At 22.4% G+C, this 24722-nt stretch overlaps 6 protein-coding genes across 13 annotated transcripts; 1 reads left to right on the top strand and 5 right to left on the bottom strand.

Moving 5' to 3' along the window:
• Window positions 1-75: 75 nt before the first annotated feature.
• On the bottom strand, window positions 76-6008 carry LOC552157 (SET domain-containing protein SmydA-8). 8 transcript variants are annotated; one of them, XM_006564282.3, is made up of 10 exons: window positions 5991-6008; window positions 5246-5385; window positions 4512-4766; window positions 4212-4451; window positions 3848-4001; window positions 3325-3481; window positions 2756-3108; window positions 1720-1839; window positions 1334-1434; window positions 77-330 (listed from the first exon to the last, which is right to left on the bottom strand). In XM_006564282.3, the coding sequence occupies exons 2-10, from the start codon at window positions 5381-5383 to the stop codon at window positions 187-189; spliced, it is 1662 nt and encodes a 553-aa protein (XP_006564345.2). In that variant the 5' UTR covers window positions 5384-5385; window positions 5991-6008; the 3' UTR covers window positions 77-186. The 8 variants fall into 8 exon arrangements, with proteins under 8 accessions (XP_006564347.2, XP_006564345.2, XP_006564346.2 ...); XM_006564283.3 differs by lacking the exon at window positions 5991-6008 and adding an exon at window positions 5918-5934; XM_006564281.3 differs by lacking the exon at window positions 5991-6008 and adding an exon at window positions 5838-5855.
• A 354-nt stretch (window positions 6009-6362) lies between these two features.
• LOC552130 (alpha-aminoadipic semialdehyde synthase, mitochondrial) lies at window positions 6363-13250 on the bottom strand. The gene is made up of 10 exons (XM_624510.6): window positions 12988-13250; window positions 12375-12857; window positions 10354-10579; window positions 9883-10210; window positions 9347-9707; window positions 8535-8857; window positions 7676-7925; window positions 7285-7548; window positions 6636-7017; window positions 6363-6546 (listed from the first exon to the last, which is right to left on the bottom strand). Exons 1-10 carry the CDS (start codon window positions 13009-13011, stop codon window positions 6431-6433), a joined length of 2757 nt encoding a protein of 918 aa, XP_624513.2. The 5' UTR covers window positions 13012-13250; the 3' UTR covers window positions 6363-6430.
• An 852-nt stretch (window positions 13251-14102) lies between these two features.
• On the bottom strand, window positions 14103-18581 carry LOC727088 (general transcription factor IIF subunit 1). Its single transcript, XM_026441738.1, has 7 exons — window positions 18123-18581; window positions 17307-17353; window positions 16857-17228; window positions 16465-16787; window positions 15150-15436; window positions 14737-15074; window positions 14103-14452 (listed from the first exon to the last, which is right to left on the bottom strand). Exons 1-7 carry the CDS (start codon window positions 18144-18146, stop codon window positions 14239-14241), a joined length of 1605 nt encoding a protein of 534 aa, XP_026297523.1. The 5' UTR covers window positions 18147-18581; the 3' UTR covers window positions 14103-14238.
• A 1685-nt stretch (window positions 18582-20266) lies between these two features.
• Window positions 20267-22237, top strand: LOC113218566 (ER lumen protein-retaining receptor). The gene is made up of 3 exons (XM_026441690.1): window positions 20267-20496; window positions 20615-20804; window positions 20951-22237. The coding sequence occupies exons 1-3, from the start codon at window positions 20406-20408 to the stop codon at window positions 21306-21308; spliced, it is 639 nt and encodes a 212-aa protein (XP_026297475.1). The 5' UTR covers window positions 20267-20405; the 3' UTR covers window positions 21309-22237.
• On the bottom strand, window positions 21732-22887 carry LOC100576960 (DNA polymerase subunit gamma-2, mitochondrial). The gene is made up of 2 exons (XM_003250402.4): window positions 22309-22887; window positions 21732-22209 (listed from the first exon to the last, which is right to left on the bottom strand). Exons 1-2 carry the CDS (start codon window positions 22846-22848, stop codon window positions 21781-21783), a joined length of 969 nt encoding a protein of 322 aa, XP_003250450.1. The 5' UTR covers window positions 22849-22887; the 3' UTR covers window positions 21732-21780.
• LOC113218895 (glutamyl-tRNA(Gln) amidotransferase subunit C, mitochondrial) lies at window positions 22811-23283 on the bottom strand. Its single transcript, XM_026441691.1, has one exon. It carries the CDS (start codon window positions 23244-23246, stop codon window positions 22848-22850), a length of 399 nt encoding a protein of 132 aa, XP_026297476.1. The 5' UTR covers window positions 23247-23283; the 3' UTR covers window positions 22811-22847.
• Between the last annotated feature and the right edge of the window lie 1439 nt (window positions 23284-24722).

Below are 24722 nucleotides of genomic sequence, written 5' to 3'. Positions count from 1 at the left end.
TATAAATAATTTGATATCTTATATCGAAAACTCAACAAGACCAAATTTATTTTGATATATTTGTATATTTGGTATATTTATTTCTTTAAAAAAGATTCTTACAATTTGATATTTCTTATAATATTTGTTTCGAACAAATTGAAATTTATTGAACTTATATATTTAAGTGTATATTTATTATGAATTTTATTTCATGTGAAACTGTTTTAAAAGTTTAGTTATTTCTTCTAAATTTTTCTCAGCATGTTGAGCAATTTTTCCTTCTGGCAGAATTTTTGGTTCATATTTTAACAATTGATAGCCATCAATTAAATATTTTTTTGATTCCTGCTATAAAAAGAAAAAAAAATTTTTTTATTTAATCTTGAATTCAAACATAAATAACAGTATTTATACTCGTCCATAAATTAAATTTTTTATAAATGCATTAATAATTTTTTTTTTGTATTTCTATAAATATAAAATGAATGTTTCTTAATTATCCAAGAAATATTTTATAGATATTATAATTATTAAACTATGAACTTTTATGAAAATACATATTTTTGATATTATGTTTTGCATATTTTACATAATCAATATAAATATAATATTTGCGATTTGTTCGACTAGATATCTAAAAATTGTAGAAAAAAACCACAAAAACCTGTTTAATTAATTCAGATAAATCAGAAAAAATATTCGATTAAACAGAAAATTGAAGATTCAATTTACCTCAATCAGGAGGTACTCCATCAAGGATTTCTTAAACTAATTTAAAGTCTATAATATATTATAAATAAAATTATGTTATAAATAATATTTTTCCAGAAATAAAAATTATTTTAAAATTATTTATTTTGTAATTTAAATCACGATTAAACCCTATTAAATTTAAATATTATATTTAACTTTAATATTATAATTTTAAAGATAATGATTCTTGATCACTGAACGAAAGATAAAATCGCGAAATCTTGTTCTTTAAAACGCTTTTTTATTTATCTTTATATGATTTCCAATTTCCGAGATATCATGTAAAAAAAATTTTTTAATTGTTCACTATTCTATTTCTGTCTTTATCATTTCTTAACATTGATTTATCTCAAACTCCATATGAATGATAGACACAATTCCTAGAAGAACGTAGTATTTCCAGGAAAAAATAAGTGAATCACAGAACCTATTCATGATCTTTGCATTATATTAAGTGCTATGGATATTCTTTATATAGCGGCAACTAATTGAAGTATAAAATATTAAAAAATATAAAAAAAAATTTCAGATATAATTTTCCTGAATTTAATGACAAAATCATATTAATTAAATATATATTAAATATATATATTCATACCAGTAATGATATCATGGTTTCCTCGTTTTTATATCGTCTACTTAATTCTGCAAGAGCTGCATGCAACTCGAAAAGAATTAAACCACGAATTCGATTTTCAGCTGAAACAAAAGATACAAATTATTTGTCAATATTAATGATATTTTACATATCAAATATATGTATTTGTAAATTGATGATTCATAGTGTAAAAAATATGAAACAAGAATAAAATTTTCTTTGCAACTTTTGTTTTGTATTGATAATTATTAAAAAATTTTAATTGAATATTATCTGCAATTATCTGCAATATTATCTGCTATTATAATGTAAGATTTATTAACAATATTAATAAACTGATATATGAATATTTATAATCTATTTTTACAATTAATGGATCCTTATACCTCTATTTACCGATAGCCAAGCATGTTGTGAGATCGGTAAGACGATTGATTGACGTCCAACTTCGTTCAGTCGTCGTAGAAATCGGTTTAGAACGAATAGGGTTTTCGAGAATTCTTCACCTAATATAATATATTAGGTCAAGTATATTTATATACAAGGTGATCCAAATAAAAACTGACAAACTTTGCCGATATAATTATTTTAAAATAATGTTATATATAGCATGGGTCGATTAGTTATCTTCATTTCTGAGATATAATAAAATGAAGAAATGATAAAATTCGCAAAATTCACACACAAATAATAGCATGCATTTCTACTATTAATTTTTAATGATAATCGTACGTTTTAATATATTTTTGATAAGATGAAATAAAATAAATATTAAAAATTTGATACAGCAAATATAATTATTCAATATGACCATATAATGAATCTTTAATATTTTTTCTATTTATTGTATTCTATATAAATGATTATATTGAAATTACCGAGAATTTTTATTATTAAATTTCGTATATAAATAATTACAAATAAAAATAATTATAATGATCCAAAATTCAAAGATCAATTTGTGATCCAAATATGGAGGATTCATGCTTTAAAGAGATATCAACGATTAATTCTTAATTCAATAAATTCATTAATTCAAAACACAAAAGAACAAAATTCATTAGTAGTTCAAAGTTTATGAGTATAGCTCAACTTTCACATTAAGTTACAATGACGAGTCAGACCCATCATTCGAGAAGGTATCAAAGTAAAAAAGTAACACGAACCAAATATGGGAAAAATCTATAGGCTGGTCCAAACAATTATACAAAATTTCATCAAAATCGGCGTGTATCAGTCACCGATATCATTTTCCTTGTAAAAATGGAATTCGCATTCGAGAGAGTGCACAAATAGTTTTCTTGTTACTTCGTCACAATGTAGTAGTGACCTTAAGTGTCCAATTAAAAATAGGATTAATTTAATTTTATATTTATATTAGTTATTATATTCTGGAAAAACTGTATATCACATCTCATATACCTGGAACGAGTAATTTAAGCAAAGTGTCCAATTTTTTGCATAATTTTATTTTCTCAATCAGAAGATTTTCCTCGATTACCGCCAATCCACCAGTTTGTTGCCCGATCAATTGAGCCAAGGCGATCGTTACGTCGATGTTATAATAATGATTTGGATGAAGATCATTTTTATATCGGTCTAGAAATTCTTTACATGCAACAATATCGTTTTTCTTCATATTTGATAGGTCTATACCAATGTCTTCCAATACTTTTTCAATCTCTGTACAAGAAACGACTGATTCACAAATTTTGCATATGTAATCTTGTTCCTGTTCAAGGAAAGTTTTTGGCAATATGTATCCCGAACAATTTCTGAAAATAAATAAATCAATTCTTATACAAGATTAGAGTAGTAAAATAAGAATAATTTATTCTTCAATTTCTTATGGAAATTCTATTAAATGTTTAATTTAAAAGTTTGACAAATTTTTATTATTTTCTTCAATTTCTTCAACTCTATATGCATATGCATATATTTTATTAAAAATATTCTTAATAATTTATGTTATGAAATTAACATTAACTTACATATTATTGCATTTTAAAGCATTAAACATAGTTTGAAATTCTGTAGGATCTTGACATCGATTACAAATACATTCAAAAAATTTTGTTTTAAGAAGGTGATGTCTTCTGTTTGCAGTACCCCATAATGGATCAGTGTAACATATAGAAATGTGATCTCCTAAAACATATTTTTTACAATTATAATATTATATGTATTTATAAACAATTAAAAATAATTCGTAATAATTAATGAATTAATGAATTGATCTCTGAATAATTTACAAAAAGAGAAAATCTTATAAGTTTTATAACATACAATCGTTTACCAAGCATCGATTTTTTCGTTCTTTCTAAATTTTCCTTTTTTTTATTTCATTCTATAAATATAACGTATGAACAACAGGCTTTATTTCAATCTAAAAATACATAAATACACGAATCTATTTATATTGCATTCTTATAACACGAAAATATTAATTATTAATTATTATTATAAGAGAATATAATTAAATAAATTATCTGAATTTTATGTAAACATAATCACCCTTCGTAATAGGTAGTGCAGCACGAATAATCAATCCTCCCATATCAGTGAAACTTTTTGAGCAATTGGCTCTACAATTATGCTCAATTAATGATGCCATTTCATAAACCGCTACATATGGTGAATCAGTTAGTGGAACTTCGTGACCATTAACCTGTAATTTAAGAAAAATCTATTTATTATTTATTTTTAAAAAACAATGATTGACTATTCAGAACTATTAGTCTTTCAGCTTCCAAATATAGAACATAAAAATAAAAATGAAATTTTATTGTATATACCATTGGAATATATCCTTCAATCCTTCAGATCATCAAGAAAATAAATGGCCAAAAATTTTGATATTACAGTATTAAATTTTTACCTGCAAGATACCAATGATTGTTGCAATTTCTTCTTCCGATATGTCATCTGCCTTGAAGAATCTCTTGATGAAATGAGCAATATTTAATGGCTCTTTAGAATTATTCATTTCATTGCAATGACTTTCGAGGGATATTAACTTTTTATAAGATTCTGGATTAGTATCCTTCAATGACAAAGCTCTTATAACATTTATGCATTGGTAACTCGGATGTGGATAGCCAAATTCGGTTATTGAAATCTGCGATATTACGTATATTTCTTCTCAGTGAATTTTAACAATCTTGAGGATAATGATTACCTTAGAATCTCTGCGAGAAGAAGAAAATTTACATTCCAATCCATGTTCGTTACAGTTTTGACAAAGAGGCCAGCCACATTTTTCACAAGGTATTGCAATCTCTTGATTTAACACCGTATAACATTGAAGGCACACAGGGACAGTGTTGTACATAAGACCTGTTATCAAGGGTTGATCGTCCCGTAGAATAATTTCTCCAACTTTGATATTTCTCGTAGCTATATAATGACGACCCAACGAAGGATTTTCTGCTAACTTTGAAATAATAAATGTATATATAATTAATTGATCATAAATTATAATATAATTTACGAAAGATAAAATAATTGCAATATTTCATGAAAAATAAAATAGTTTAATAAATAAAATAATTTTTAAATTTTTATTTTATGTAAAAAATATAGTGGTAATATGAAAGTAAAAACAAATAAAATTATGATAGAGACTTATTTTTGAACAAATGACATTATATGACCTGCAATAAAAAATATTGAAGATTTAATAATTCAACTCAAAAAAATTATAATAGGATTAATATATGATAATATGGGTTGTTGGAATTATTTAGTAAATGTCGTAGATCAAAAAAATGTTTTAAAATTTGGATAGTGTTATTAAAATAGTATAAAAAGTTATCGAGCTCTATAATTAGTCATGATATTATTTTGTTATATTTTAAAATAATAATAATGAGAAATTGATTAATACAAAAATATTAATAAAATATTTCTAACCTTAAAGGATTTGCAAATTTTTGAATGTTTTTTCCAATCTTCTTTTTGATGTTTTTTGCTGCAGTAATAAACATTTTCACAGGCACTGCATTTATGAACTGAATGTCCTCCACAAATCACACAAGTTTGAGATTCCATTGCTTTTAATAGTTTTGTTTTGTACAAAGATATTCATATATTAAATTAATTATATATATATATAATTATGATGAAGTAATCTATTATATATATTAAAAACTTTAAAAATTTGTAGTAAAACTTAAACAAATTAATTAAATAATTATTAAATAATAATTTAATTATACAAAATTGAGCAACATTTTTAATAAATAATTAATAAATTCATTTCATACATATAAATATATTATCATTATGTTTATATATATATATATATCATCTAATAATATAATTTACAAGAAATAATACATTTTTTTTAATTATTCCAATTCCAAGAAATTCTAAATTCTAATAAATAAATTTTCTTTATTTAGAAGAACTTTCAATATAATATAAAAATTCGATAAAAATATATTTTTAATATTATAAGAATTATAAAAAAATTTTAAAAAACTTTTAAATGTAATATTATTACTTATTCCTATAAAACAAGATTAGTCAAAATCATCTACTTAAATTAAATAAAATTATAATGTTCAATGTTTTATAACACACTGAATAAAAACTACTTTGTAAAGTAATAACTATCCGTCTTTACAGTGAAATATATTCTAACTGCTAAACGTACCTAACAATTTGCTTGAGAGCAAGTTGAATTCCAGAGTAAGATCTATTTATAGAAGAATAAGTACTTGTGCATATATCTACAATTATATATGCCTTGATAGAATGTATACAATGTATTATCTTACATGATTTAACGTTAATTCATAACTGTTATAATTTTTCATACAAGAAACATATTTTGAATATAATAATTTACGTGGATCAAGATTAAATTCGTAAATCTTAGAGGAATCTAAGATGAGAGATTATGAAAATTATAAAAAACGCTTCAATAAAAAATAAATAATATTCTTTATTATATATATTTTTATAATAATATTGTGAAGTAAAATATTAAAGACATAATTACATAAGGATAAATAAATCAATATTGTTAATTTAATTCTTTCTATTTTATTTACACAATGTTTAGAATCAATTGGAATTAATGTCATGGAAAGATCAGATCCATTTGGACGTTTCAAAAAATTCAATTCCTTCAGCTTTTAATCGATTCAATATAGGCCGATAAATGTCCGGAGTAAATGGAAGGATCACGCCTCGTTTTTGAATTTCACCTATTATTCACGAGACGAAAAATAAAATAAAATAAAATAAAATTTATTGTTTCGAAAAATTCCGATTAAAAAAAGAGAAAGAATAATACCGTCAAGGATCATTTTAACTGCGATTGCTGTCGGATATCCGACCGTTCGTGCCATAGCAGAGTAACCTTGTCTGTCGCCGTATAATACTAAATTAATTTCTCTGTTTTCTCTCTTATTGTCGGGCCAGAGTATACCCACGTCATGCCTTAAAATTACCAGATCCCGTTCGTTTTGATCGTAGCACAGCTTCTTCGATAAGTAATGGGTTAACGTGTCGAGCGGAGTATTTAACTTTAATACTAAATCTTCTTGAAGAAGGCCTAAATCTTCGATTGCCTTCACCCCTTCTTCCGAATTTAACACTTCTGCCAATTTTCTCTTTAAATTTTCGTAAAAAATATTGTCATTTGCCAAACCAAGCAGGTTGCAAATTAATACTCTCTGGAATAATAAACACGATTTGGATATTAATATTAATATTATTCTTCCACATAACGATTCTAAACATCGAAGCAAAGACGACGAGTTAATATACAAAAATATTAAAATTTATGTATCAAATAATTGAAATTTTCCATTGGAGATAGAGATAAATTTAAATATGTTTGCAACTTGATAAATCAAAATTTTTAGATATAGTAAATTTTGTCAGCCTTTCAAATTTATTTTTTCCATGATTATAGTGATACTCTGTACATATACACATACCCATGTAATATCTGGACCATTTGGATGTAAACTTGGATGTGGATTGGAATCGGTTAACCGAAGATATTGTAAAGTTCGTATGGTATTGGCGAAACCTTTGAATCTTAATGTGCCTCGTAGAATCGTGTGGACGTTATTAAGTCCGTATAAATCTTTATAAATCGTACTGTCTCGATTCGGAAAACCTTCCAGCGCAAAACCGGGCAAAAAATCTAAATCTTGAACCGCAGACATGAGACTTCCTCCTGATTCTATTTCTACAACCTTTATAAATGGGAATAAAATTTCAAGATTTCTCTTCATTGAGGGAAATATTCTGATGATCAGGTAAATGTTTGACGAGCCATTTTTGTTCGAAGATATTTTTTCAAAATTGTTAATTTTTGCTTACTTGTCTATTGGAATAATATTTGGCAGATGCCAAAGTATTGAGCAACACTCCTCTTGGCGACCAATTGAATTTATATCGTAGAGGATTGGATGAACATTCTGGTGCAGGTAAACCGCCGCACCAGGAAATGAAAGACTCGATTTTCCCACCAGCTTGTTTAACATTGTCGAAACATTCTAAAGCTAGCAAGTGATCGATACCAGGGTCTAAGCCTATTTCATTAAGTATAGTTACTTCTGCTGCTACAGCCCTAATGCAATTAACATGTTAATATATTATATATATATATATTTTTAATTCTATCATTATTTGTATTCATATCAATGATGTTTTTAAATATATAATATATTGTATAGAGAAAAGAATGGTAAAACGAATCTCCAATTTTATATTTTTTAGTAATTGTTAATTAATTGTTCTTAATATTCTGAAAATTATTGACAATGTCTTCCAATATCTTCAACATATTGCAACCATTGATTCAAACAATAGTATTAAATAAATAGCTACACAATACTAGAAATGATATTTACACCAATATTTTAATTCAGTTTCAATGAGCTATTAACTGAAATTCTTTTGATCAATGTTTTTTATCTATCTTTATGTGTCTCAAAAAGTAGAATTCCAATTCCAGGAATAAATAATTAAATGAACAAAAAAATTTTTTAATTCAATTAACCAAGCAACATCTAATAAGTAACATCATTTGGTATTAATACAGATATGTCTTTATTATAAATAAAAATATAAGAAAATCATGAAGGGATCAATTTATGAATCAGAAGATCAGAATACCATCCTTTTCCTCATTTTTGTTAATATATATTAAAATTATTTATTTATTTATTTAACTTACTCTTCGTGTAAGGATCTAACATCTTCGTTCATGTAACTTGCTGTTACCAAATGAGTTTTGGCGTGTATACATGCATTTGCAACGACGTGGTGTAAAGAGTAAGGCAATAGGGAAACCACTACATCCGCCGATTTAACAACGTCGTTCAACGTATCGGGACGTTCAACAACGTTCAATAAAACTGGTTCCACGCCAGGGAAATTATTTGCTAAAATGTCTGCCTCCTCTTTCAATTGAGACGCAACAATTAAACGTATGTTGTTATCTCTGTGTAAATATTCGACCAACGGGCCGGAAACATGTCCAGCACCAAGGACAACAACCTATTCACAAAATAATATATTTTAACGTATCACAATTAATTATTAATTGTAATTAGTATCTATGATATATCTAATATTAAAATATTTTGTTTTTTTAAATAAAAAATTTAATTCAATATAAAATATATACATGTGTGCATCGATTTTCAAAGTAATTAATTTGAAAATGTTGCTTCTTAATAAAACTTGCTATATGGAATAGCAATTCTTAAACAGAAATCTATAGACTCCTAGAAGTCTTCAGAATTAATTAATTGATGCAAGTGATTTTTCAAATTAAAATTCTTTTTTATTTAATGATATTATGAAAAAAATATAAAAGAAATATTGTTCAATTAATCTTTCATTACAACCAGCCAATAATATATTTTTTGTAAATTCAATTTTTAAAAAACTTGATGATCAGGTCTCCAATTATAAAAATTACTTTTACACTTGCAAAAATATATTTTTTGAAAGTGAAGAATGAAGATTTTGTTTTTAGTTTACCTTTTTAGTTTGTGCTTTATCGTCTGCTTTATGTTTACAACGATGATTCAACAATCTTAATTCTTGAATATATTCAAAATTAGGTGTTAGCCGCCCGTTAGATGCGATTATTGCACCGTGTACAGCCGGATTGAAATTATGTTCCTCCAACGGAGCCTTTGCATCCGACTGAATAATATCTAACGCATAAGGATACAAAAGATTTCCAAAGAAATCTGTAGATTCTTTTGGTAATTGAGTTGGCATGTTGTCGATTGAACAGACTAACACACCGGGTCCTTTGAAAGATTTCGTATCCTTGTTACGATCAGCATCGTATAAACAAAATGGTGTGTCAATAGTTGTGCATTCGTTCATGAATCTAGGAAAATTTTAGAAACGAGCATTTACATTTATTTAAGTTCTAAAATCTTCTAAGCATCTTTATAAATTATTGACGTTTCAAACTTGATGAAATTTATTATTACTATTATACTATTCATATTGCAAAAAAAAAAGAAAAGTTTTAAATTAATATTGATATTGATCTTACTCACTCGATACTGCCTCCAGGGTCTGCAGATATATCACAGATAGCTAACATTCTGTGAGGTAAAGAAGGTGCACCAACGCTTGATGGTAGCCAAGGTGTATAAGCTGGTCTTAACAAGTATTTTGCATCTGGTATTGTTACTAATTTAGGCGAATCAACTGCCCAATAAATACCATTAATTATCACTGATGCGTATGGTGCAATCGTTTTGCTGAAAGTCGAAATATATCTCTCAGGATGCTTGTCACATTCTTCAGAATCAAATCCACCTCCATCTTTCCTTTCTAGATGATGTCTTCGCCTTACCTCACATCCATATATCTTTGTCGTATCTGAAACAATTATTTTTAATGTTTTAATATAAAAAAAAAAAATATCCATAAAATAGTTGCAGAATTAATTTGCATATTTTATAGAATGTATAATATCAATGTATATTTTCAGGGAATCAGAAATAAATACTTGCAATACTTACCACCATGTTCAGCAACCTTTTTTAACATTTCAGGTGGTACATATTCGTGTGGAAGCTCTTGAAAAACTTCTTGTCCTCCTTGACTCACATTACCGCTACCGGTGAAGATGAAAGTCAATGGTCCAATTGATTTTGGCATTGCACCTAATGCTATTTCATATCCTGCATCTCGTATAGCTTGTCGTGCCATAGATGAATCTCTGTAATTGTGCGCTGGTCCAATATGCTGTAAATAATAATTATTAGTTATTTAGATATGTATAAATTTATACGTATAATTTAATAATAATAATTTAAAAATATACTCCTTTATTTTATATAAACTATAACAATTATGCTTTACAAAATATATTGATATTATTTTTGATAGTGTTGATTTTTTTGTTATATAAAATTATTATATTATATTATATTATATAATATATTATAATAAATTTTTATTCCATATTATTTTTCTCTTTCTTCTATTATTTATCTCTCTTTATCTATATTTATGTTTTATTTATAATACTCTGATCTGAAAGATGATGCTAATTTCACAATTTTTATTCTATCTTTATTCTTCCTTCGCAATTTACTCTCCTTATCTATATTTAAAGCTACAAAATTTGTGCACTTAAAAGACGATTCCAATATCTGACTAACATTATATATATAATTTTTAAAATAACAAAAATATATATAAAATATATTAAGATATATAAAAATAATATATATATATGTGTATGTGTATGTATATGTATTGATAAATATCAATATAATTCTTATCATGATAAAAAATATAATTAATTATATAATTATACAATTAATTAATTTATACAGGATATTCCAGATAAAAACTATCAAAATTTAATAATAATAAATTTAAGAACAAAAAATATTATTATGATATATATATATGAGTCTATTCATCTTCGTTCTAAAGATATGGAAAATGAAGTAATATAAATCATAAATAATCAAATGCATTCAAACTCTTAAGGAAATATTTATTTCTGATAATCTAATAATTGTTTACTTAAAATAATGTTTTAGATTAATTTACATAACATAAATAATAATTATGGTATGAGCAAGAAGATCTCTTCTCCACATCTCTTTCTATATCCATTGACCAGAAAAAATTTCATTCAGAAATGTTATATTTCTCTTATTAATTATTATGTAAATATAAATATAAGTTCATTAATCATTATCAGTATAATGTAAAATTTTAAATAAATTTCAAATAAAATCATTAAAAACTGAAATGCATTTAATTAAATCATTTTATCTTTCATATTTCGACAACAAAGACTAGAACTAATGTAAAATATAATATTTTTTGTTCAAAATATAACATTCCAAATTTGTTAAAAAATTATGTTAGAAATTGAACATTAAAACACATCAGAAATCAAGATTTCTTTCTTTTTTAAAATTGTATAAAAATATGAAAAGCGACTCGATACAGTTCTCTCAAAAAAGACATCCTTTTTCACATTTCACGATTAAATCTTCTAAAAAAATTAAATCAGCATTTCTTAATTTAAAAAATCGTTTCGTTATATTATTTATTTTGACAACTTGTAAATTTTGTCATTTTCAATTTTAATTCAATTATTTTTCATAAAAATCTCTGTAACAACTATCTATAATTTACAGCTGTAAAGATCCAAAATGGTCATTTAGAATCTTTCTATAATAATTAAATCTGATTTCATCCAGGACATCATATTCATTAAATTCTGATTCCTATCATAAATCATTCGATGACAAAATAAGAATAGTCTAATTTCTTTTGATGTCCAAAAAAAATTCAACGACTTTTAAATTTCCCGTTACTAACTTCGGATATTTGGAATACTCTATTTTAAAATCAATTTTAAAACTACAAAATATAATAAAAGTTAATTATTTATATAATATATCAAATATAAACAGAAGAAATAATTTGAAAAAGATATCAATCAAAAATATTTAAAAAATTCATTTTATTCTTAACTTGACTTAATTAATTTTTTAATTTGAATTAATCTTACCATGAATGGTGTATGATGTCCTAATGCAAGTAATCTTAATCCAAGTCCATGTAATATATTTACCATGCCTGCTACACCAGCATATTTTCCAAACGCAACCACTCTTTGCCCGTTAATATCTGTTAATTTTTCATAATCTACCAAACGTATATTCTTTTCAAGTATAGCATCTAGAAGTGGCATATTACTTTCTTGTGCCTTAATGGTATGAGAAAAAAAGCAATAAGTTTTATTGGAAATAAGTTGATCCACAGGAACTTGTTTCACTCCGAAAATAACAGAAGCAGAACTAATATCCTCTTGCAATATAGCGCCTGCAGCTTGATAAGAATGTGCAGGATAAGCCCTTCTATTACTAGGTTGTACAATTACTTTTACCCCTGCTCTAATTAATCGACGAACATTCGCAGGTGCTAAAGGAGCTCTTCTTTCCCATACTGACTGATCTTCTCTTCTAATTGCTATTATTTTACCTTTCAAGTTCTGTGAAAAATATTTTTAATTAAAATATTTTATAGTACATTTTATAAGACTAATTTTTGTCTATTATTAATCATAAAATATTATGTACAATATTTATTTATTTTTGTATTATATAATATATTTCTCTTACATTAATACCACGAATTGAAGACATATTATGTATTCTCAATAAATTCACATTAATTTCACAATTGCGTAATTAAAGAATCTTCAATGTTTCTATATATAATGTTTTTATATATAAGGCATATAAAAAAATTATAAAAACAATATTTAATATTCACTAAATTCATTAAAATCGCGATAGTAAGACAACAATTATACAAAATGTAATATGGTTACTTCTATTTTAAATTAAAGTTACTGTATTACTATGTGATAATAGTTGGGTCAGTGAGGGCAATACTGCAAAAACTCAGAATTATAATATCACTGATAAGCTCAAAGTCATAACTTTATCAAATGATTTAAATTTCTTCGATCATGTGATTTCTATCATTTTTCATTATAGATTTGAACTTCATATATTAGGCGTATTATTATATAGGCGTAGCTTAGTTTTTAGCTTCTTTTAACATAATAAAGAACATAATGAATGAAATTTTTAATTATTCATGTGTTAATAAATTACCATTCATTATTTTTGTATAAATAATAGAAATTTGATTTCATATTATCATGGATCAATAGAGAATATATTAATAATAATTCGTATTTGCAAAAACTCTTTCGCCTTGTGTATATTTTTCTGTTATTATAATTATCTTATTTAATTATAATTAAATATTATAATAATAAATTAAATAAAAATAAAATAAACTAGAATAAAGTAAAAATTAATGGTAATTTTAATCATAAATTTTTGTATAACTTTAATTAATATTAATATTGAATTATTTATATAATTATAATAAATTAAATTAAAATTTTTTTTTCTTATCCATAAAGTGATTTATTTTTATACTCTCTGCATTCATTTTCTTCCTCTTTTTTTATCTTTTATCCTCCTTTTTTTTCAAAAATTTCCCGCCATTTTCTTTCTTTTCTTTGAATTTTTTTACATGCTTCCATTTTTTCTCATTTTTGTATATTTTTTTTAATTAATTATTTTTTTTTTTAATACAAAATTAATATTGTATATTTTTTTTAAAACATTCTTTATTTATTTCATTTTTAATCTAAATCTAATTAATCTATCATTCTTTATTATTTAATAATAGATTAATTATTAAATAAAAGAAAAAATATTTTTTTATTCCATATATTTTATTCTTATACAAAGTGTTACCTTTACATATGACATAAAATAAATAAGATATTAAGATTTAAAATAGAAATTATGCTATAAATTATTTTACTAATATAAAAATATTAAAAAATATCAATTAGATTGTGTTTTAATAGATAAGTACATTTTATTTTTTATTGTCTGTTTGGTTGGATTAATTTTTTTCAGAATTTGAGTCATTACGTTAACTAACTGCTCAGAAGTAAGACCAGTTTTTTTCGATTTGAACTTTTGTAGAAGTTCCGTTGTTGTCATTGGTTTGCGCATAAGATATCGTCGTACTGCATCTTCAGTAATTCCAGATTCACTGCAATTATATTAAAAAAAAATTATATATATCTTTAAAATTATAAATATTTTTCTAAATTATAATAATAAAAGATTTGTCATGATATAAGAAAAAAAAATAAAAATTCAATAAATATGCTTAATCCAAAATAATATTATGATAAATTATTTTATAATAGTACTTTGTTAAAAATGATATTTTTAAATAATATTATAGAATAATATCTGAAAAACTTACAAAATTAAGAAGTATTGTTATAATATTTTTATAATTTACAATTATATTTATATTAATTAACATACCTAACTCCTGGAATGTAAGAATTTACTGGCACTAAATTAAAATTATCCAATTTTAATTTTTTTGCTTGTGATAAATCTGGAGATCCTGATTGTTTTCTTTTTAAAGAATCTGATATTCCAGCAGGTGTAGGTGTTGCAGATCTTGAGCTATGTGCACTATTAGATCTTTTATTATCTTTTTCTTTTACTGTATCAGATTCTGAATCTGAATCACTAGAAAAATCACTTGAAGAATCTTTTCCTGATGTAAGTTTTTTTAAATCCTTTTTCTTAGATTGTTTTTTCTTTTTCTTTTTATCTCTTTTTTTATCTGTATCTTTATTAATCTTATCTTTATCCTAAAAAAAATCAGTAGATAAAATATTTTATTTAAAATAAATATTATTATATTCAAATTTATTTTTTAATTTTACCTTCTCATCTTTATCTTTATGTTCATCATCATCATCTTTTTCATCATCACCATCTTTTTTATCTGTTTGTTCTTCATCATCTTCGTCATCTTCATCAGAAGCAAGCAATTTTCTTAATGCATCTTCTTCTGCAACTGATTTAATCTCTTTTTGTTGTTCCAATTCTGATTCAGAATCTGATGAATCAGAAATATAATCACATTCTCGACCTTCTTCATCCCCATCATCACTTTCTTCAAATGCTTCATCGTCCGAGGCATTTTTCTTCTTCTTTTTCTTAATATCAACTAATATAAATATTAAAATTTATTATTAAATTAAATTATAAAAATATGGAAAAATTTATTGCAAATTTTGTTATTAAAATAAATTCATAATACAAACGAATCTCAATAACTCTAATTTTTATAATTCGAAAATTTCTTTAAAATTATAATAATGTTCATTTTCTTTGGTTCAGCTGTGAAAATCTTAACATGTCTAAGTTTAAACTAATTTTAATTCAAACGGATTTTTGCTACGTAATTTTATTCGATTATTTAAAATTATTTAAAATAGTTTAATTTCTATAAATCGAAATTTACTTCAATGATTATTATATTATATTATATTATTATTTTACTCTATTATATCATATTATAATTTTAATTTGAAATTTTAATTATTTTAATTATATATCACAAACATAATCAATAAGTGATCATGACTTCATTTTTTTTTTAAATTACCTAAAAAAATAAAATAATACATACAAATTTTTTTTTCTTACAATGAAGAGAAGAAAATATTAACTTTTATATAATATCTCTATATATTAAATTTTCATTTTTTAAATTTTTTTTACTTAAAAAGTTGAAATCTCTACTCGAAAATTTTAGTTCTTTTGAAATTTGAGTTATTGAGATTCAACTGAATATCTATTTGTATAAATTGAATCATATAATCTGTTATAAATTATTTTTTTCAAGATTATTGGACATATCAATTTACTATGAAAATATTAATACTATGCAAATGTGTAAAAAGCATAGAAATAGAAATTAGATAAAAGTTTTATATGAAACATCATATAATAATCATATAATAAAAAAGAAAGAAAAAAAATAAAAGAGAATAAATATTGTAACTCTATTTTTATCTGTTTTCAAATGCATTTTTTTGCATAGTAAAAATATTAATTTTATAAATATATAATTAACAATCTTATCATATTATTATATTAATAGCAAAAATAAAGAAAATGTGGTAATAACTAGACAGCTATTAAGAATAATTACCACATGCATTTCTTAAGAGTATCAGATATAACATCCACCTTTGCCTTTCTTTTTCTTCTTAGTATCATCTTCTTCATCAGAATTTTTTTTACTTTCATTATCATCACTAAGAGAATCATCATCGTCGCTATCCATCCACTCATCCATTTCAGATATTTTTAAATCTTTCTCTTTCTTACTCGGCTTTTTACCCTTCCCACCTTCTATTATTTCTTCATCATCTGCACCTTCTTCATCATTTCTAAGTCTTTTCCGTAACATTAATGAAAAATAATTCATTACTTTATTTCTACGACTAAATTCTTGTTCTGCTTCTTCTGCACTCAAAGCTTTGTATCTTTGAATTGGTTGAAAATTATACCTAAATATAAATTACATCCATTAAAATTTTAATAAAATACAGTTTAAATAATTCAAATAATCAAATCACCATTCATGCAATGGAAAAGCTTCTATAGCTCCATCAGCAGCATGTGTAAAAACATAATATGCAGCATTTTCACTCACACCACCTTCCCTTATGCCTTTAAATTTTTTTCCAGTTTTTCCTCCAGATTTTAAAATCCAAGGTTGATCTTCTGGCTTATATTTTCTGCTTGTAATACCAAATTTTTTCCTTCTTGCTTCTTCTCTTGCATCTCGTCCAAATTCAGATCCAGCTCCAAATTTTGGCATTTCCTCTTCTATTCCTTTATATTCCTTCATATTATTTTCACGTTCCATTTTCACTTGAGTCCATTTTGAAAAATCAACATTTAATGTTGCATTAAAACGCATCACATTGTGTTTTTTTTTATTATTTCTAAAATAACAATATAATATTTTATTTAATAAAATTAATTCTATAAAAATATTTATAATTAAAAAAAAAATTACATACTTTGGTACTCTGATACTAAATTCTTGGATGGAAGGTGCAACTGAAACCTAAAATTATAGTATATAGTTATAGTAAATATAGTTATAATAAATAATATTATTATCTAATTTTAATAATGCTTTTTTTATTTATATATTATTTATATATTAAATTATATTAGAGATAAAAAAAAGTATAATTTTTTTAAATATACATAATACTATTGTTCAAAATTAATATTTTATCATTTATAAAAATAATTTTTAACTTATGAGAATAATGATGAAAAAGAATTATATTCTAAAAAAAATTAAACATAAGCAAAATTAAATGTAGGAATAAAAAATTAAATAAATTAAAGTTTTGAAATGTTAAATATTCAAACTTTGATTTAATAATGTAAAATTAATAGTAATAAATTTTATTAATTGAATATTTTTGTTTTTAAGATAACTTTATATAAATTTATAAAAAAATTTATTTAATCATACATTTAATAAAATAAAATAAAAAACATAATATTTCATGCTTTATGCTGTAATATATTTTAAATAAAAAATAAGTAAGGTTTACAATCAATTATTTACATAATATAATAAAATATAATAATCAATCATTTTATTAATATATAAGTAAATAATGAAAATGTAAATAATTTAAAATTTATATTTATTATTTATTTTATTTATTTTGTACAATAATAATTTCTATAAAGCATTTTGTTTTGATTCTATATAATATCTATATAATATTATAATATATAATATCTATATAATATTTCCTCTTTAATTTGATAAAATATAAATATATCTATAATTTTAGAATTATAAAATATACCTTTGAAACTGCAGGCGATGTCATCTTGATAATTGATTTTAATTCAATAATAACAATTATAAAATCATCACGTCATATTAAAATCTTCATATAAAACAAATATGCAGGTTATTTACTGTTAATTAATAATTCTTAATAAAAACTATATTATATTTATGCAAATATATACGTTTTGAAAAGTTAACAACTTTTTTAAACCAATACTTTTATATAAATAAAAGTACGAAAATTTGTCACATTGATATGAACAAAAAAGTAAGGTAAGTACATAGCATAATTTAATATTAGATAGAATTTACTCAAATATTACAAAATATAACAATTGCCAGATATCAGAATAAAATGGCTATCAATAACATTAGAAAATAGCAACGTGATGCAAATGATGTTCCATTGAACAGAGAAATGATAGTTATTTTGTACTCGCGTTGTTCTCATTTATTCTAAATTAATAAAAATGACGAACTTAAACCATATATATTTATAGACACGACTTCAAATAATTCTAAATCTTGAAATAAAGATAAAATCATTTTCATGATATTACATATGAACAAAAAAAAAAAATTATAGAAGTTTTTATTTTTAAAGCAATATATAAATATTTATAAAATACAATTTAATCACTGTTAAATTTGAAATATATATTTTTTTATTTTATTATGTATTAATTTTTATTTTATCTTTAATTTTAAATAATATATCTTATAAATTATCATTTCGAACGAATTCAATTTTAATTAATAATATTTAATATTTTATAGATTATTTATAAATAATTATTTTCTTATATCTTATTAGTTTAAAAAAATAGCAAAAATGATAAACACATGTTCAGAGAAAAATAAATTAATTAAAAATAAAAAAATATTTATTTTATTTTTTATATTATATCTTTTTTTATTCTATTAAAATCTATTAATAAATTATTTTCTTTATAATATAATCGTAATTGCAAATTAATAATGTTGCATCATTATTAATTATTATTCAAAAATTATTTACAGATATATATGTAATTTATAACTGCACATAGTTATACATTAGTATCTGAGGTTTTAAATTTTCAATATATAATTTACATTTTTTCTTATTTTTATTTCAATTTGAATTTTTATATAAACTCATAGATTCCTATATATATATATATAATTCTAAATAAGTATGCATATCTAAAATCTAAATTATCTTAAAGTTTTAAGAAATATGATCATACAGTGCAGCCAACAAAACGCGGGAAATATATAACAAAACTTGATATATTTGTGTTGTCAAGATTTGACATGTTTTTGTAAATTTGACACAAATTTTCATACAAATTTACTATCAATTTATTAACATAATTTGATAAAAAATTTTGTAATCTTGTAATAAATTTTAATAATATTTTTATAATCAAATTTGTATAAAAATAGACAAAAATAAATTTGGTTGATAAAATATATATTTTTTTGCATTTATTATTAAGTATAAAATTTAAAAATATTATAATTTAATGTAATTAAATTAATATTGTTCTTATAATTTGTGTTAATATGTTCTATAATAATAAAAAATATATAAATGTATTTAAAATTTATTATTATAAAATTTATTAAAATAATACGTAATTTACAAATATTTAATTAAACAATGTAAAATGTTTAAAATCAAGATATTAAATTTATATAATTATTTTTTTTATCAAATTAATTTTTATATATTAAAGTTTATTGAAATAAAAATTGTTTATTAATATATTTATTAATATATAAAGAATTTCTTATTGAATATTAAATATTGAATAATATGTAATATATACTATATATTTAATATGTATATATTTATATATATATATATCAGCCTTAAATTTAATCTAGTAACAATTCAAATATAAAATAAAATTTTTGTAATAATATATAATTTTTTAAACATAACAATATTTTTTAAAAATGACATGTGATAAATATGTGCTATATAAATAATATTACAAAATTATTAATTAAGATATTTATTTAAAATATTATTTAACATTTCATATATTCTGTATTTTTTTTTCTATTTTATTATAATTAATATCACTATCATTAATCTAATTTTGAAAATCAAAAATAAAATGTTTATATTTTGTATACGTTTGCGTATATTTATTGGGGACATTAAAGATGTAACTTAAATGTTGATCGGTCAGCCATCTGCTGATGTTGCAGCCAAAGCCACGTCATATTTTGTATGCTTTGTGACTTAGGAGTGTGGAGTATTTCTCGATCCTCTTATAAAATTTACTTTTAAACATCCGAAAATATGAATATATTTCGACTCTTAGGTGACTTATCACATCTTCTTGCAATTATTATTCTTCTTCTCAAAATATGGAAGACACGAAGCTGTGCCGGTATATATCATTGATATAACTTATGTGTTTATTATATCTAAAATTGTTTATATTTTATTAAAATAATCATCAATTATTAATAGCATATTTTTAATAATATTTTTTGTATATTTTATAGGTATTAGTGGCAAATCGCAAATTTTATTTGCAATTGTATATACAACGCGTTATCTAGATTTGTTAACAACATATATATCAGCATACAATACATTTATGAAAATCATTTTTATTGCAACTTCCTATACTACAGTTTTTTTAATGTATGTGAAATTCAAAGCTACATATGATCATAATCATGATACTTTTAGGTATGTTCTTTTTATATAATGCATGTACTTATTAAGTAATATATAGTAATATATTAGTATAATGTATATATAACTTTTAAAAAATTTGTTTATAAAATCTAATCATATTTCATTTCATCATTTAATAATATCTTAATCATTTTCAGAATTGAATTTTTAATTCTACCCACATCACTGTTGGCATTATTAATTAATCATGAGTTCACAATTATAGAGATTCTATGGACATTTAGTATTTATTTGGAATCTGTAGCAATATTGCCACAATTATTTTTGGTATCAAAAACAGGAGAAGCTGAGAGCATTACCAGTCATTATCTTTTCGCTTTGGGATGTTATAGAGGCTTATATCTGTTAAATTGGGTGTATCGTTACTATGCAGAAAATTATTATGAACTAATTGCTATAGTTGCTGGTTTAGTGCAAACAATTCTTTATTGTGACTTTTTCTACCTCTATATTACCAAAGTATTGAAAGGCAAAAAATTACAACTACCTGCTTAGTTGTATAAAAATATTATCATGAAAAATTTTATATTGCTCAAAAGAGCAATATCATCATTAATTAAATTTATATAATATAAATTTTGGCAATCTTTAAAAAATCGAGGAATGCTCGTGTACAAAGTATACATTTTATTAATTGTAAAGCATTCCATTTTGTTGTATTTTCATCACAAAACATCCATGTATAATTTTTCATCTTTATCCTATATAGTTACATTTATATTTTAAACTGTTATTTTCTCATTGGTTTTTCAGCATATTGCATCTTTAAATAATATATAATGTATGTGTGATACTTATTTCATTTCAATGATAAATAACATATTAAAATACAAAGTACATAATTGGAAATGAAGATTATCATTTCAAAATTTGTTACATGTCCTAGGAATTAGAAATTATAATTATATTAATAATATATTTTCAATTTTTGATATATTAATTTTATTCAAATGATCATATTAGTTGGTTAACAACGCAGACTTATATATTTTACTAAATCGGTTACATGTATTGCTTCACTTAGAGTTGTTACTCTATCTTTTATATATATAATGCCATTTTCAAGACTAGTCGTATTAACAGAAATTATGAAAGGTACCAAGCATGTATCTATAATTTTTTCTGAACTGGTTAATATTGTATTCAGGCCTTTTGTCCTTAAGATGTTATTTAAGTAAAGTACAAAGCGATTTAAATCATCATTTTGAATGTTCTCTTTATCATTTAATTTTTTTATATGAAATGCAACTTTGTGTGGTGCTAATTTGGAATGAAGATGCATTGTAGTCGAGTTATTCATATCACATATGTCACAAAGTAGTGCTAAACATCCCCAATCTAAAGACATTCTTTGTTCAACCATTTGTATGTTGATAAAATCTTTTTTACTATTAACCTAAAAATAAAATGGTCCATAAAAATAATTGTTATTTTTAAACTTGTTAAACTTGTGAAAGTTAAAACAAAGTTACTTAAAAAAAAAGAAACAAAATACCTGAGAGAATAGTTTTTGAACATCTGTATGGTAAGTTATTCTTTCTAATATAAGATTGCCAAATGAAAATTGTGCTTCAATATCAACTATAGTATAATTTTTTATTTTTTTTACTTCAGAGAGTTTAAATCTAGAAGGATTTTGTGCTAATTTTCGCCACCAAATTTTACGTTCTTTTTGTATTTTATAAAATAAATCTTTTGTTTCTGCATCGTTAAAAATAGCTGTTTCTGCAACTCTATGAGAATTTGATTTTTGTATTGTAGTTGCTATATTAGAATCCCATTGATATTTTACATTTTTTATTGTAGCTAATCCAAATGGTATATCACTCATTTTAGTTTTTGTAATAAAGTTTATAGAATCATTAAATTCATCTGATAGAAACATATTATAACGTGACATTGTAATACAATGTAAAAACCATTGTTCTTCAAGGTTTTTCAATAACATTTTGCCTTGAGGTCCATATTTAAGTCCTTGTGTTGTAAAATTAATAAAATGTGGACTTAATTCTTTTAATATATTTGCTATATTCATTATGTTTTTGAAATAGTTTGCAATGGTGTTATAAAATATTCTTCTTCTAAAACAGCAGCATTCTTTAAAATTTCTTGTTTAGATATATTATTTTCTAAATTATCATTTCGTAAAAAAATTGATTTTTCTTCAAGTGGATTGTACATAGGTTTGATTTCATTATCAATCTTTGTATTGCGTAAATGTTCTGTAAAAATAATTGCAGCTTTTAAAACAGAAATGCTATAATCTCTATCAAAATTAAGTAAAGATAATTGTTCTATTTTCTTTATTGTTTCTTGTGTTATAATTGGCATTGTTGAATTTGAATGTACATATTTTACATGAAAAGAAACTGAATTCAAAAATGTTGGTAAAAATATATAACTCAATTTTTGAGTACGTCGAATAATTTCCATTTAAATAATGTTATTTATAATTAATATTTAAAATTACTATTTAATTAAAGAATTAAATTCTTTTCAAATAATTATTTTATAATATAAATATTTTATCACTTTATAATTAATAAAATTTCACAATTGTTTTTAACAGTAACTAACTTTCACAATTCATTTTCAGAATATGAAATATCAGAAAGTTTAAGATGTATTTTATGGTTATGTAATACGATATATATATACTTAATGTGAAAAACATCACAATGAGATATATAGTGACATTTCACGTTCATTATTAGAATTTTCGTTAGTCATGGAAATTTTAAAAAATAATACTAGTTAAATAATTGATTGAAATATATATATATATATATATATATATATATAAATGTAAGTATTTAAGTATATATACACGTATTTTATTCTAGAAGTCAAATTATATATATTAGTACCAATATTTGTTTGAAAATTTTATTGAAATATTATTGATAGATCAACAAATTTCTATAAAAAAAAAAATATATATATATATATATGTACATTTATTTTTTCTTTTAATTTATAAATTATTAGGTTATGCCACTTATATTTATGTGAAAAAAATTATAAATAAAATGAAATAAAAGTTGCACTTACATATTATTATTAATTTAGCACAATATAAAATTATAATATTATTAATAGATGGAATTAAAAAATTATATGTATTAATGAAATTATAAATGAAATATAAGATAGATGTAAACCAATGATATCCATCTGTGATAATAATAAAACTAGTAATATACATATACGATCTTTTAAAGTTCTCATAAAACCAAATATATATAATTATTACAAATCCTTTTTGTTATATAACTATATTTTTAGAAACAAATTTTAACTAATAAATATTTCGTAAAATATTTTTTAAAATTATTAAAGAAAATTTATTTAGTTACTTTTAAATTTCTATATATTTTTTCTAAAATATGCACTTAGTATTTAAATAGAATTTTATTTTTTAAAATTTAAAATTCTTATATTCTATATATTTAATTTTTTATTATAATGTTACATTTTTAAATATATATATATATTTATATTTATATATGTGAAATTTTTATCTTTTCATTATATTTATCTTTTGATATATTTACAATTTTTATAAAAGATGTAATTTTTGATACATTCTTTGAAATTATTATTTTTCATATAATATAATTTTTTTATATTTATTTAAAAATTTAAGTTTTATAAATTATTTTTTAATATGAAAAATAATTATTATTATATTATTATTACATATATATTATAAATTTGTATTTTTAATATTATTGTTATAAATAATTTTTTATTTTGTATTTTTTATTATATAATATAAAAAATTTATAAGAATAATATTATATTTCTTGAAATTTAAAATTTGATATCATATAAATTTGATTTTATGAATTTATCGATTTAATACGATTACTATATAATATCATAAAAAATATATTATACAAGCAATTA

Source organism: Apis mellifera, linkage group LG7, assembly GCF_003254395.2.
Source record: "Apis mellifera strain DH4 linkage group LG7, Amel_HAv3.1, whole genome shotgun sequence".
Classification (NCBI taxonomy): Eukaryota; Metazoa; Arthropoda; class Insecta; order Hymenoptera; family Apidae; genus Apis; species Apis mellifera.
The sequence above is the reverse complement of the archived record's forward strand: the minus strand, read 5'-3'. Positions and strand labels throughout refer to the sequence as shown.

What these genes read in the sequence shown, in the direction of transcription:
- LOC552157 (XM_006564282.3), bottom strand. Translation starts at nt 5,383, where the DNA reads ATGGAATCTCAAACTTGTGTGATTTGTGGAGGACATTCAGTTCATAAA. An exon ending in CAATCATTGGTATCTTGCAG is followed by an intron (nt 4,002 to 4,211) that starts GTAAAAATTTAA and finishes CTTAAATTACAG; the next exon opens with GTTAATGGTCACGAAGTTCC. An exon ending in AAACCATGATATCATTACTG is followed by an intron (nt 331 to 1,333) that starts GTATGAATATAT and finishes TTCTTTTTATAG; the next exon opens with CAGGAATCAAAAAAATATTT.
- LOC552130 (XM_624510.6), bottom strand. Translation starts at nt 13,011, where the DNA reads ATGTCTTCAATTCGTGGTATTAAT. An exon ending in ATAAAGCACAAACTAAAAAG is followed by an intron (nt 8,858 to 9,346) that starts GTAAACTAAAAA and finishes TTTTGTGAATAG; the next exon opens with GTTGTTGTCCTTGGTGCTGG. An exon ending in ATGGTCCAGATATTACATGG is followed by an intron (nt 7,018 to 7,284) that starts GTATGTGTATAT and finishes TTATTATTCCAG; the next exon opens with AGAGTATTAATTTGCAACCT.
- LOC727088 (XM_026441738.1), bottom strand. Translation starts at nt 18,146, where the DNA reads ATGACATCGCCTGCAGTTTCAAAG. An exon ending in TTTAGTATCAGAGTACCAAA is followed by an intron (nt 17,229 to 17,306) that starts GTATGTAATTTT and finishes TTGTTATTTTAG; the next exon opens with AAATAATAAAAAAAAACACA. An exon ending in ATAAAGATAAAGATGAGAAG is followed by an intron (nt 15,075 to 15,149) that starts GTAAAATTAAAA and finishes GATTTTTTTTAG; the next exon opens with GATAAAGATAAGATTAATAA.
- LOC113218566 (XM_026441690.1), top strand. Translation starts at nt 20,406, where the DNA reads ATGAATATATTTCGACTCTTAGGTGACTTATCACATCTTCTTGCAATT. An exon ending in GAAGACACGAAGCTGTGCCG is followed by an intron (nt 20,497 to 20,614) that starts GTATATATCATT and finishes TATATTTTATAG; the next exon opens with GTATTAGTGGCAAATCGCAA. An exon ending in CATAATCATGATACTTTTAG is followed by an intron (nt 20,805 to 20,950) that starts GTATGTTCTTTT and finishes AATCATTTTCAG; the next exon opens with AATTGAATTTTTAATTCTAC.
- LOC100576960 (XM_003250402.4), bottom strand. Translation starts at nt 22,848, where the DNA reads ATGAATATAGCAAATATATTAAAAGAATTAAGTCCACATTTTATTAAT. An exon ending in TTCAAAAACTATTCTCTCAG is followed by an intron (nt 22,210 to 22,308) that starts GTATTTTGTTTC and finishes TTTTATTTTTAG; the next exon opens with GTTAATAGTAAAAAAGATTT.
- LOC113218895 (XM_026441691.1), bottom strand. Translation starts at nt 23,246, where the DNA reads ATGGAAATTATTCGACGTACTCAAAAATTGAGTTATATATTTTTACCA.